The sequence below is a fragment of the Urocampus carinirostris genome, chromosome 15 (genome assembly GCF_059441175.1).
Source record: "Urocampus carinirostris isolate Australia breed hairy pipefish chromosome 15, RoL_Ucar_1.0, whole genome shotgun sequence".
Lineage (NCBI taxonomy): Eukaryota > Metazoa > Chordata > Actinopteri > Syngnathiformes > Syngnathidae > Urocampus > Urocampus carinirostris.
In genome coordinates this window covers 28,774,602-28,788,172 of record NC_142363.1, presented here as the reverse complement: position 1 = coordinate 28,788,172, position 13,571 = coordinate 28,774,602, and the positions used below count along the sequence as shown (strand labels likewise).

The 13,571-nt window shown below is 46.0% G+C and overlaps 1 protein-coding gene across 2 annotated transcripts in view; it reads right to left on the bottom strand.

The window, feature by feature from the left end:
• Positions 1-13,571, bottom strand: part of stac (SH3 and cysteine rich domain) — a 58,547-nt gene that overhangs the window by 22,455 nt on the left and 22,521 nt on the right. For both annotated transcript variants that reach the window (XM_088354345.1, XM_088354346.1), the window contains 2 exons: positions 6,442-6,523; positions 6,252-6,358 (listed from right to left, as the gene is read on the bottom strand). In XM_088354345.1, coding sequence (XP_088210471.1) covers positions 6,252-6,358; positions 6,442-6,523 — 189 coding nt within the window. The remainder of the gene's footprint in view (positions 1-6,251; positions 6,359-6,441; positions 6,524-13,571) is intronic.

The following is a 13,571-nucleotide window of genomic DNA, read 5'->3' as shown; positions in this document are numbered from 1 at the left end:
CCACACAGCGGGGGCCAATTGGACGCCATGGTAACCGAGACGGGGAAATGAGGAACGGACAGGTGGAAAACGGGTGCAAAAAGCGTGACCGACGGGAGTAAGAGTCAAAGTGCTTGCCTTGTGGAAACAGGGGTTCGCTGACGGACAGACCACAGGCGAGTGAAAGGACGCAGCTTGAGTAGGACGGGGAACCAATCAGAAAGCCAGCAGCGGCTGGCGCCAAATGAGCGGGCACAGGTGAAAATAATCAGTCACCATGACAGAAAGAATAAAAGCTAGTTTCCAGTGTAGAAGATGACAACACCAGTTTCCAGAGGAGAGGAAAAAGATGAAGTTTTTGGTGAACTACGTATATTTTTAGCACTGGGAAGACAATATTTTTAATACCGTAACCCAGAAAGAACATTCATTATCAGCCAAAAAGAACATGGTAGCTTACAAGGTAAACGGGAATTTTGCAACTTTTCGACATGCTCAAAGCACAAGTCCACACTAATTCTGAGCACTGACTTTTTCGGAATCAGTGTTGCCACACGCCGCTGCTGTCAGGATCAGAACGGAGACAGGACCCACTTGCGTTACGTTTCTCTCAGTTTTATCGTAAGAAAGGAAAAGGGTTGCACCCACGATCCAGTGATCGCTGGGCGCGGAAGTGGGACTTCCGTGGCCAGCAATGGTGGTGTCGGGAACAGATAAACGGGTCAGTAGTCGGGACAGGAGAGCAAAAATGTGGTCGGAGATGGAGATATTTCGTGGTTAAGATCAAAAACGAGTCGAAGCTGGGGAACAGACGGGAGCAAAAAACAGGTGGGAGTCAGGGTCGAAAAAGGCTTTGCTTAGTGTAAACTGAGGTTTGCAGATGGACTGACAACAGGTGACGGAAAGGAGTGGGTTTAAATAGCGGCAGGGAACCAATCAGAGTCCGAGGCAGTTGGCGCCAAAGGAGCGGGCACAGGTGCATCACATCGGTAATCATGACAGCTGCTGAGGTCTGGCTATTCTCCTAAAAGCGGGATACCCCTTTACACCGAAAAACAACAGCGACCAGATGATGAAAGTGCTGTATCAAAGTCAGATCAAGAGGTTTCTCCTGCTACTGGTAAACATTGAAACAAGTAGTTTCATGTAGGGAAGTAAACACCTACCTGTCACGGTTGCCATGGCGCCCGATTGGCCCCGCCAATGTGGCGCCAGCTGCAGCTTGTTGACGGATTGGCTTCCCCACTATTTAAACCCTGTCCTGTCATTCCCCTGTTGTTGGTCCTTCTGCGAATCTCTGTTTTCACACGGCAAGCCCTTTTTCAAGCCTGACTCACACCTGTCCCGTTTTTTGCTCCTGTTTATCTCCCGCTACAAACTGTTTTGATCTCGACCATGTCGGCTCTCCCGTCCCAAATAACGATCCGTTTTTTATCTCGACCATGTCTGCTCTCACGTCCCGGCTTACGACTCGTTTCCGACCCCGACCACATCTTGTTCTCCTAGTCCCGGCTACTGACCCTTTTTTTTTCCGTTCCCGACACCGCCATCGCCCGCCACGGAGGATCCACTTCCGCGTTCGGAGTGACCCGCTTCCCGCGTCCAGCGATCCCTGGATCGTGGGCGCAACTCTTTCCCTTTCTTCTAATAAAACTTGTGAGAAACGTTACGCGAGTGGGTCCTGTTTCTGGTCCTGAAACTACCCAAAAAAAAAGGGGCCAAAACACACCACAGGAAGTGATACCTTGACCACCGACATTAACGGATCCAAGAACCGTGAACAGTCTCAGCTACCTAAAACGTATCATGCAGTGTTCTGGTTTTCCCGCATCCCTGCGTCCTAGACGCATTATTTTTGCTGGGGACGCATCGTGTCAAATCAACGTGCGTCCCCGGGACGCAACTTTTCTGACACCAAATTGTTATTATCTTTTTTTAACAAAGATTTACCGCACTCCAAACTTTTCGTCAGGCAGATCCGCCATCGTTGCTTTGGTCTCGCGGTTCGAGTTTTCGTCTGCACGCCGATCTCGAGTTGTGTAGTAAAAGTCCGTCTCTTTTTAGAGACACGGCTTTTTCGGCTCAACTCATTAAAGAGCCGGCTCTCAAACGGCTCACTTGTTTTGATGCATTATATTACGAATGATTATGTTGTATACAGAAGTTAAGAAAAAAAGGAAGTATAAAAGGAGAAAATGAAAAAAGACAGGTTTGTGGTGATCCCTTTTAATCAGTATACTGTATTACCAACAATAATTTAATAAGAAAATTAATTATTCTACTTCGGGCAGCACGGCGGCGCAGTGGTTAGCGCTTGTGCGGCACAGTTCATGTCATGGGAACCTGTCGTGGGTTCAAATCCAGCTCCAGACTTCCTGTGCGGAGTTTGTATGTTCTCCCCGTGCTGGTGGGTTTCCTCTGGGCACTCCGGTTTCCTCCCACGTTCCCAAAACATGCATTTCAGGTGAATTGGCCGGTCCAAATTGTCCCTAGGTGTGAATGAGCGAATGAGTTGTCTGTCCCTGTGTGCCCTGCGATTGGCTGGCAACCAGTTCAGGGTGTCCCCTGCCCACTGCCCGGAGATGGCTGGGATGGGCTCCAGCCCCCCCGCGACCCTACTGAGGATAAGCGATGAGATGAGATGAGATGAGATGATATAAGGAAACACATGTACAATATAACATGTTAAACTACATAAATAAACATATTTGAAAAATATATATATTTTTTTGTATTTTGTAAGGGAAAATACGACAGTTTGTAAGGGCATGGAGCACACTAAATTTTGGGGAGCCATAGATCTCTGTTGGGACCCATAGATTTTTGAGCATGCGAGTCCCATGGGTCATTTAATTAAATAATAGCTACTATTTTTGCTGAATAAGCTAACCACTTGAAGAATTTTATTTAAAGCACACCTTCCTAAGTGATCAGCGCCCCTTTTATTTATAAACCCAACCACCGACTGAGACCTGAGCGTTTATAATCAGTCCTATTCATTTGTTATAACGCGAGCGCTTGCACGGCAGCTCCTTTCCATGCTCCTTGGAAGCAGAACGCCTTTATTGGTAGTGTTTACGGCTCCTCTGAGGTGGTATCTATTTGCTCCATCAGCTTCGATATGACATCTGCTGCGCCACCAAATAAACAAAGACGTCTGAGGTGGAGCAACAGTCGGAAGAGTGGGCTCCGGAACCGGACATTGGTTATAGAGGAGGACTTTTTTTTAACAACAAGATTTTGTCATCGGTGTCGGGAAGGTAGCTTTCTAGCCTAGTGAACTTATACCGGCGACAAAAAGCATGTGAGATTTACAGATTTTACAGATTTGAACGAAAGAAAAAAGAGTGTCTAGTTATTTTATAGCAACGACAAATTATAATTTATAAGGGGAATTTAACCTCATAGCCTAATCAATTTTTGCCTGCAAGAAAAAGCATGGGTGATTAGCGGATATGAATGATCGGAAAAAGCGTCGTCGAAGAAAAAGGGAAGTGTCTGGTTAGCAGATCATTTCATTCTTTTCATTTTTTTTAACAATGTTTGTTAATTGGTGTGGGGTGTGTAACTTTCTAGCCTAATACATGTTTGCATGTTAGAAAAAGCACGTGTGATTTAGGGATGAAATGAAAAGATCTGCATTTTATATAGCGCTTTTCAAGTCAATGACTTCCCAAAGCGCTTTACAATGTGCTCCACATTTCCCAATATCGGCCTTGCAGCCATGTAAGGCGCTAACCTGCTTATTGGGGGTAGTAGGGGTTCAGTGTCTTACCCAAGGACACTTCAACATGTAACACGGAGGAGCCGGGATTCGAACTGGGATCCCTTGATCCCAAGACGAGCGCTCTACCTCCTGAGCTACTGCCGCCCAGATATGAATGATCAGAGCAAAAAAGGCGAATACATTCTTTTTTCCGTTAGGAGATAATTTTGTTCATTTTATCTTATTTCAGCTCGGTGGCCTTGGGTGTATGGCGCCCGCCCCGAGACTGGGAGGTTGTGGTTCAAGCCTCGGCCGATTGATAATAATAATAATAATAATTTCCTTTGTATTGTCATTCTTTGTAACAATGTACACAGAACGAAATGTCGATACACCTGACCCGTTGTAGCGAGTCGATGCAGCCGCAGCCAGAGGCCGCCGCCATTATACCAATTAGGTATGTCTCGGTCGAGGCGCGAACCAGCGACCTCCCAGTCTCAAAGCGGGCACACTACCATCTAGGCTACTGAGCATACCTAAGACTTAAACATTGGTACCCGTTGCCTCCCTGCTTGGGGTTCAGCATTAAGGGTTGGAATTGGGGGGTTTGGTCACCTAATGACTCCCAACACCTCAGTTGGGTTGAGCGAGGGGGCTGGGAATCCCCTCCTCTGAATCAAGCTACCAAAAAGAGTCAGAAATGACTCTAGCCACCTCCCACTAGGGGATATGGCTGCGGTATATATATATATTTATATATGTCTTATTTTTTAAACATTTCTATTACAGGACCCACTTGCGTTGCGTTTCTCACAAGTTTTATTGGAAGAGAGAGAAAGGGTTGCGCCCACGATCCGGTGATTGCTGGACGCGGGAAGCGGGTCGCTCAGAACGCGGAAGTGGATCTTCCGTGTCAAGCGATGGCGGTGTCGGGAACAGAAACACGGGTCAGTAGCCGGGACAGGAGAGCAAAAACGTGGTCGGGGTCGTAAGCGAGTCATAAGCCAGGAAAGGAGAGTAGACGTGGTCGGGGACAAAAAGAGGTCGAAATCAGGGAAGGGAGGGTGGACGTGGTTAGTATCAAAAACGGGTCGAAGTCGGGGGAAAGACGGGCGCAAAATACAGGTGGGAGAAAGGGTAAAAAAAAGGCTTGCCCAGTGTTAACTGAGGTTCGCAGACGGACTGACAAAAGGGGACAGATAGGAGTGGGTATAAATAGGAACAGGGAGCCAATCAGAGTCCGAAGGAGTTGGCGCCAAAAGAGCGGGCAGAGGTGATTCACATCAGTAATCATGACAATTCCGTTTTTTAAATTTTTGATAGCTCATTATTAGTAGAATATTACTATAGTTATATACTATGATAACAATATCTCTATTGTTATATTGAAATTGTCACGGTTGCCCATTGCCCTCAATTGGCCCCGCCCGTTTGGCGCCAGCTGCGGCTCGTTGACCGATTGGCTTCCCTCCTATTTAAGCTTAGTGCTCTCACTCACTCTTTGTCAGTCCGTCAACGAACCTCAGCACCCGCAAGACGTGTGTTTTGACTCTGTCCCGTATCCTGCTTGTGTATCTTGTCAATCCTGTTCATCGCGTCCTGTTTGATATCTTACTCCAGTCTCCAGTGTCTGTATTGATCCCATCTGTCCGGTATCTATTCGTGTATATGGTATTGATACTGTCTATCCCGTCCTGTACGGTATCGACCCCGTCTGTCCGGTATCTGGTGTCAATCTCGTCAGCCTCTGGCTTCCTGTTTATCCACGCCGGACTTCTGTCTTACTTCTTCCGCCCAGCGATCGCAGAATCACTGGCGTTTGTGTTCACGCGCATGACTGCCCCATTCCCCTAAAGTAAACCTTGTGTGAAAATGTTACGCATCTGGGTCCTCCTGCTGTTCGGGTTCTGACAGAAATGATCTATTGTGATTAAAAAATAAACTAAATATAATTCAAAAATGAATTAATTATTGAAAATCAATTTAAAATGTTTTGAAAAACAATATACTGTATATATTTAAAGAGTTCATTAAAATTAGCAGAATTACATTAAATGGGAGATAATGCATATTTTTTACTCCTATATTTTAATAAAAGTCAGATAACGGTTGGGTGCGTTGTTTTAGGTGTCCTTAAAAAGTTAAAGGTATAATATTGTTTCTATTAAGTATGTGTTAACAATGCCCAACTGAGTTCATTTTTATCATTATTTTTCCATCGCGCTTACTTTATCAGTTATAATCTTATTTTTAGCAATGCTGTTCCGGAACGCGCAACACGTTAGGTAGAAGGAAAGTGGGGGACAACGCGGGTAGGTTGGAGAGAGACTGGATGCCCTTCATTGCAGTTTTTGTTAGTTTAGCAGAAAAATTGTGATATTAAGAAAATACCTGCATCTGCCAACCCATTCATTGATTACAGTAAATAGGCTCAACCACTGAAATGACAGTCAAAAATCTAATTTCCTAGAAAATCACAATGACCCGCGGGTTATTCAGCAGTTTTAAGGGGCTACCTGATTCCCACGGGCACCACGGTAGTGACCCCTGGTTTTTAGGTTCTTACTGAATTTCTTTGCGGCGACTCGGATCCACTGGCCCGTTTGGCCTTCTGGGCCAACGACGTCCCGAACCGGAGAGCCTCATAGACCGGGTCCACCTTATTTCCACAAGCTGCAAAGGAAGATAAAAAAGGAGAAAGACAATTGAAAATTGAACGAAATCCATCATACCTTGCCTGATTTTGTATTGCTCACCAATGGGCATAACCTCTTTGATGCAGCCATACTGCTCCTGGATCAGTAACGGCGAGCTGTAATACCGCCGGAACCCTTTCGGCTGCAAAGAACCACACGGACCGCAATTATGAATTTGCTGGCACCTCTTTATACGAGAAACTCTTAAAACGATTATTTAGATATAGAGATTTATTTGGAAGTGTCATGATTACTGATTGGCGCCAACAGCCCTGAGCGCTGATTGGTTCCTTGACTCTTTTCAAACCCCCGGCTTCCAAGAGGAAACTGTCAGACTGTCTGCGAACCTATGCTTCCAACTAGGCAAGCTCTGTACCTTCCGACATTCTCCTGCCCTGTTTTATCCTGCCTGATACCTGTTGCCAACCTGTTTCCGGACCCGTCTCTGCCCTGCTCTTCTGTTTTGGCCATCGACCTGTTTTGTCCTGTTTCCTGCCTCTTTTCTGGACTCGTTACCGCCCTTGCTCCCCAGGCTATCGACCAGTTTTTCCGCTGCCTACGACTATCCTCGTTTGACAGGGAAGTGCCACTTCCGCATTCCTGCCATCAGCTACCCGTGTCCGACAATCATCGGATCGGGGAAGCAAGCACTGCTCTCTTTCTCAATAAAACTGAGTAAAAACGAACGCTAATGGGTCCTGTCTCTGTTTCTGGCTTGTGACAGGAAGATAAATCTTGCTCCGCATATGATGGAAAATCCAGTTCACAACCAGTCCCAAAGGTTACCCCAAGAGACTGCTCATGATTGCTCACCACCAGCATCAACTCGGCCCAGTTCGCGCATGTAAACTACCACGTGTTCAAAAATGTAAACGTGGTAAAAAATTGTGTGTACAGTTATTTACCGAGAATGTAATGAGAATAAATATCCATTTTAAATCAACAGTCTTTCGAGATTATACCTGTTAACCTCAGACAATAGCTCCCAGTATTAAGTGTTGCAATTTGCCTTAACTGTCATGATGACTGATTAGATTCACCTGCGCCTGCTCGTTTGTCGCCAGCCGCTGCGGGCTTCCTGATTGGTTCCCTGTCCTACTTAATCTATGTCCTTTCTCTCGCCTGTTGTCAGTCCGTCAGCGAACCTCTGTTTCTACAAGGCAAGCACTTTGACTCTGACTCCTGTCGGTCCCACTTTTTCCACCCGTTTTCCACCCATCCGTTCCTGATTTCCCTGTTTGTCTCCGGCTACGACCTGTTTTTGACCCCGACCACGTTTTGCTTTCCCGTCCCAGCTCACAACCCGTTTTTAATCCTGACCACATTTTGCTCTCCTGTCCCGGCTATCGACCTGTTTTTTCCGTCTTCGACACCACGATCTCCCGCTCTGGAAGATCCACTTCCGCATTCGGAACACGTTTCGATTCTGTGAGCGGCTTGCTTCCCGCGTCCAGCGAACACCGAATCACGGGCTCTGCCTTTCCCCTTTATCTCAATAAACATGTGGTTAACGTTACGCATCGGGGTCCTAATTCGGTTGTGGTCGTGACATTAATAAGCAATAATAAACCTTCCAAACACAAGACAGCACCTATTTACGCACAGTAAAACAAATTATGTAGAATACAGCGGCAATATCCGACCCATTGAACGATTTAATCCGGCCCGCCATAAAATCTGAGTATGTCGAAAAAGCGAGTCTCTAAGTCATTTATCAAAAGCTATAATGTTTTAAATAAATGGAAATCAAATGCTCCGGCCACTAGATGGCAGTGTGTATAGCGTGATGAGTTGGTTCAGGTGTAAAACTGCATTTACTCAACTGTTAAGATAAACCAGTTAACAATGCCAAACATGAAAATATTTTACCCCATTTGTGAATAAAGGGTTCTGTTTAGAAAAGGTCCCTTGTCATCTGTGATGATAATACGTAGGGTAGGTTACTGATGTAGGCTGAATGATAATGCAAAAAACCCAAACAACTAAAAAAGCTAAAAATGTAGAGTTGATAGTCTGTTTGTCATGATTACCGATGTGATGCACCTGTGCCCGCTCCTTTGGCGCCAATTGCCTCGGACTCTGATTGGCTCCCTGTCACTATTTAAATCCACGTCTATCTGTCACCTGTTGTCAGTCCGTCTACGGACCTCAGTGTACTCTAGACAAGCTTTTTCGACCCTGACTCCCACCTGTTTTTGCTCCCGTCTGTTTCCTGGCTTTCGACTTGTTTCTGATCCCGACTACGTTTCATGCTCTCCTGTACCGGCTACTTTTCCATTCCTGACACCGCCATTGCTCGCCTTGGAACTCCCACTTTCGCGTTCAGAGCGACCTGCTTCACCGGATCGTGGGTGCAACCCTTTCCTTTCCTCCAATGTCTATTCTTATTATTATAATTATTGATATCTGACCTATGTAATATGTATATCCATGAGACTTTGAGGAGAAGAAGATCTGTAAAATGTATTTAATAGGGAAGATGGAAGGGGTGCCCTGCAATTGGCCGGCAACCAGTTCAGGGTGTCCCCTGCCCACTGCCCGGAAATGGCTATTGTTGTATTTATGGGCGTGCTTCTTTTGGCACGCCCATGGGAGGAGCCAACACGCCATCAACCATGGATGACCCAGAACGAGGGGTTGGCTCGGGGAGTGAAGCAAATGGAATCGGATCTTCTCTCTGTGATTTCCAGACAACTGTAATTCTATGGGTTCTGTTATTTGAGACACGGTGCCTAACAGGTGACCCCCCCCCACGACCCTAATAAGGATAAGTGGTACAGCTGATGAGATGAGATGAGAGATGAGATGAAGGGGTAGGGAAAATAAACATCTGCTTCTTACTACCACTTTTCGAACATGTTATGTAACATTATTTTGGTGTTGAGTTATTGTTTTCGTCCTGTTTTCATTTTAATTTTCGAAATAAAGTTTTCATTCATTCACAAGTGAGTCCTGTCTCCGTTCTGACACTTTTACTGATCGGGCCCCAGAGCCAAACCGAGATTGACATCTCCGATCTATTGTATCGATCACTGGCGCTGGTTTAATACGAGCAGTCCAGAAACCAAATTATTTATGGATTCATTATGCAGTCTGGTTCCTAATGTCGTGTCCTAAAAGGGCAATGACGCAACAATGGTCCCCCTCGCTCGGAGAGGTTTTCTCAGGCCATCGGGAAACCAGAATGCCCGCAAAAGCGTCCTGAGTTGAGTTGGCCGGATTTAGCACCGAAGGCCCCCTGGGGAAACTCGGTCCTCTTTAACCTCTCCACCCCATTTTCCACTCTTGAGAGCAAACGGCATCATCGCTCCCATTCCGCTCGTCCTGCGACAGGAAGCAGCGCTTGAGCTACTGACCCCCCCAAAAAAGCAAAGTTTATCATTTCTTTACTTTCTTTAATTATAATTATTATTCATCTTATCTCCGCTCATTAGCTGCACCGCTTATCCTCAGTAGGGTCGCGGGGTGCTGGAGCCCATACCAGCAATCATCGGCCAGTGGGCAGGGGACGCCCTGAATCGCAGGGCACACAGGGACAGACAACTCGCTCGCTCATTCACACCTAGGGACAATTTGGACCGGCCAATCCACCTGAAATGCATGTCTTTCAAATGTGGGAGGAAACCGGAGTGCCCTAGGAAACCCACGTAAGCACGGGGAGAACATACAAACTCCGCACAGTAAGTCCGGTAACTGGATTTGAACCCACACAGGAGGTTCCCAAGACCATAGAACTGTGCCGCACACGCGCTAACCACTGCGCCGCCGTGCTGCCCACTATAATTATCATTATTGCTTGATATTTAAATCATAAAATCTACCACCCTAAAGGAGGTGTACGGAATTTGAAGTTTTTTTTACCTCTGGCTTTTGTCATCATCATTTTTTTAGACACACTCGAATAAACTTATTTTTTCATCTTTCTTTGGGTTTGGGTTGGTATTTGGACTGTACTTCAATACAGTATCTTCTGTCTTTCATCATTTTCATGCTATATTGAGAAAAAGAATGACGTCACTCTCCAGACCACCCACCTGTCCCCCCATTCCTATTCATGTCAGAAACAGCTTTTTAAAAAGAGATTTAAAGAGAGAATTTTTACTTTCAATGTTTAAAGGACACCTCAAATGATGCACCCACTTTTAAATTTGTCACGGTTGCCATGGCGCCCAATTGGCCCCGCCCGTGTGGCGCCAGCTGCGGCTCGTTGACGGATTGGCTTTCCGTCTATATAAGCTCAGTGCTCTCACTCTTCCTTTGTCAGTCTGTCAAGACGTGGATTTTGACTCGGTCCTGTTTCCTGTTGGTATCTCCTGTCCGGTATTGTTCCTGTTTATTTTGTCTTGTTTAGTATCGGTTTCCAGTTTTGTTCCCGTCTAGTTTTTCCTGTTTAAGTTTGATATCTTGTTTTGATATCGATCCTGTCAGTCCCGTTGTTTAATATCGGTTTCCAGTTTCGTTCCCGTCTAGTTTGTACTGTTTATTTTTGACATCCTGTTTTGATATCAATCCTGTCTGTCCTGTCCTCTCCGGTATCGACCCCATCTGTCCGATATCTGCTCGGGCAATTGGGATCGATCTCGTCAGCCTCTGGCTTCCTATCATTCCACGCCAGACTGCTGCCTAACGTGCATGACTCCCAATTTCCCGTAAAACAAAAGGCTTGTGTGAGAAGCATTACGCATTTGGGTCCTGATCCTGTTCCGGTTCTTGACAAAATATTATATACTAGATAGGAATTGCCCTTAAAATGAACATATAGGATATAAAATATGGGCACAACGGCAGCTGTGTGGTTAGCGTGTCCCCGGCACAGTTCTGAGGTCATGGGATCTAATCGGGCTACCAGCCTTCCTGTGCAGAGTTTGCATGTTCTCCCCGCACTTGAGTGGGTTTCCTCCGGGCACTCTGGTTTCCTCCCACATTCCAAAGACATGCATGTTAGGTGAATCGTCCGGTCCAAATTGTCCCTAGGTGTGAATGAGCGAGTGAATGGTTGTCTGTCCCTGTGTGCCCTGCGACTGGCTGGCAACCAGTTCAGGGTGTCCCCTGCCCACTGCCCGAAGATAGCTGGGATGGTCTCCGGCACCCCCACGACCCTACTAAGGATAAGCGGTGCAGATAATGGATGGAGTTAGAAATCTAATATCCTACAAATCAATGGTAAGCTATTTTTAGAAACTGTCCGCGGGCTAATGAGTTGGTTTTAGGGGGCTATCGGGTGCCAATAGGCACCCCTGATTGACATTATAGTTAATGTGGCGAGGTCAACAATGCCTATGTTGCTTCGGAATTGATCCTTCGCCCTAAATAGAACGGCGGTGACAACGGTGTCAAAGCCTGGTAGGGGAGGAGTGGCGTGCTGGGTGACAATTAGCTGGCAGATTGACTGGTAGAGGTCTATGATATAACAATGATGAGGATGGCGGTGCAGTAGGTGGAAAAGGAAGAGGACGAGTGGCAGATGTACCACCGCGCTCGCACGTGCACAAGAGTGTGATTTCTGCCGAAGAATAAAACCAAAGCGACGCGTTTTGGTTATTGTGACGCTGCCCGTGACATGCTAGTCATGATAACACAAGGATTATGGTAGGGATGACCAGGAGCAACTCCACTTCCTGAATGTTCTTGGGGGGACAACCTGGAGAAGAAGCTGCTGGTGTGCTTCTACAAAGTCACAGTTGAGAGCATCTGGTCATACAGTGTCACAGTGTGGTATGCTGAGAGCACTTCAGTGGACAGAAAAACATACAAATAGTCATCAACACATCCCAGAACATCATTGGCAGCTCACTGCCCAGTCTGGAGGACAATGCTGGCTTGTGATACTGCAGCAGAGCCATCAACCTTATAAAGAAATCTTCTCACCCTGATCACCACCTTTTGGACCTGATGCCCTGTAGTAGGGGTTACAGGTCCCTTAAAACAAAGTCCGACAGGCTCAGGGACTGTTTCCTTCCCGAAACCATCACCACCACAAAACTGTGGAGATATATATCTTGTGAACCAGAATTTGTCAAGCGTCTGGACCTTGAATTACAGAACCCCTCTAGTAGCTAACAACAAAGAAATTGGCTAGTGGCGAGCCTTAGCCTGCAGCCAAGTAGCTAACATGACTGGCTAGAGAAGGAAACTGCAGAAAAAGAGTAAAGTGTCTGAATCACGGGACTCGGCGACAATCAAATGCAGCTCAACAAGATAATTGTTTGGTAAGTGTTAAAAGCATACCTGGGACAAGCTACCTTCTCAAAACGGTCATTCGGGCTTCCATAGGAGTAAGATGGTGGTCAAACATTGCAGTTTCTTTAAAGGGCTCAAGTTGGGTCATACTTTTATACATTTCTGAACCTTTTAGTCTCAATGGCAGCAGAGCCATCAACATAGTATAGGACCCCACCCCTTTGCCCTCTGGTAGGTGCTACAGGCCTCTTCAAACAAGGACTAACAGGCTCAGGGACAGTTTCCTTTAAAGGGCCATCACCATCTTTAACAAGCACGCAAAAAATGGGTACTCATATCTAGTGTATAGACTTAATTGGGAATTTTTGTTGCTGCTAAATATCATTGCATTACTTTTCATTAAACTATTATTATGATGCACTTTTATTTATTATTAGAACTTATGCCAGTCTCTCAACAGTACAGACGCTCCTCTACTCACAACCATTCGACTTACGATAAACGGTAGATAAACATACTATACTGTATCTCCAGCGCGCTAAAAACTTTGACATTTATTGTTTAATATCTCATGCATCTGTTCGATTTTGTTAGTGTAAAGTGTAAAGAAAAGGCAAGCCGTTTCATTTGAAATGAAAGTTGAGAAAATGGTCAAGTCAAGTCAAGTCATGTGTATTTTTATAGCCCTTAATAATAAAGAGTCTCAAAGAGCTGCACAGACCATTTCAGACTACAGGCCTCTTCTCAGTCCCACCCTTAGTCCAGACCTGGCTTTGGCTCCTCCGGTGCGGGGCAGGGCTTTAAAGTTCCCGCCGTCACAGCCTTTTGCCGTCAGACGTGTCATGATTGCCAAAGTGAAGTCACCTGGGGGCAATCGTTTGGCGCGCTCTCTGATTGGCTGACGTTCTCCTCTTAAGCGGTCAGCGTTCAGAGGAGGACGTCAGATCGTACTTCTGTATTCCTGAGTGTTTCGCCAGATTACCAAGTACCGAAGACTACTCTTGCTTGAT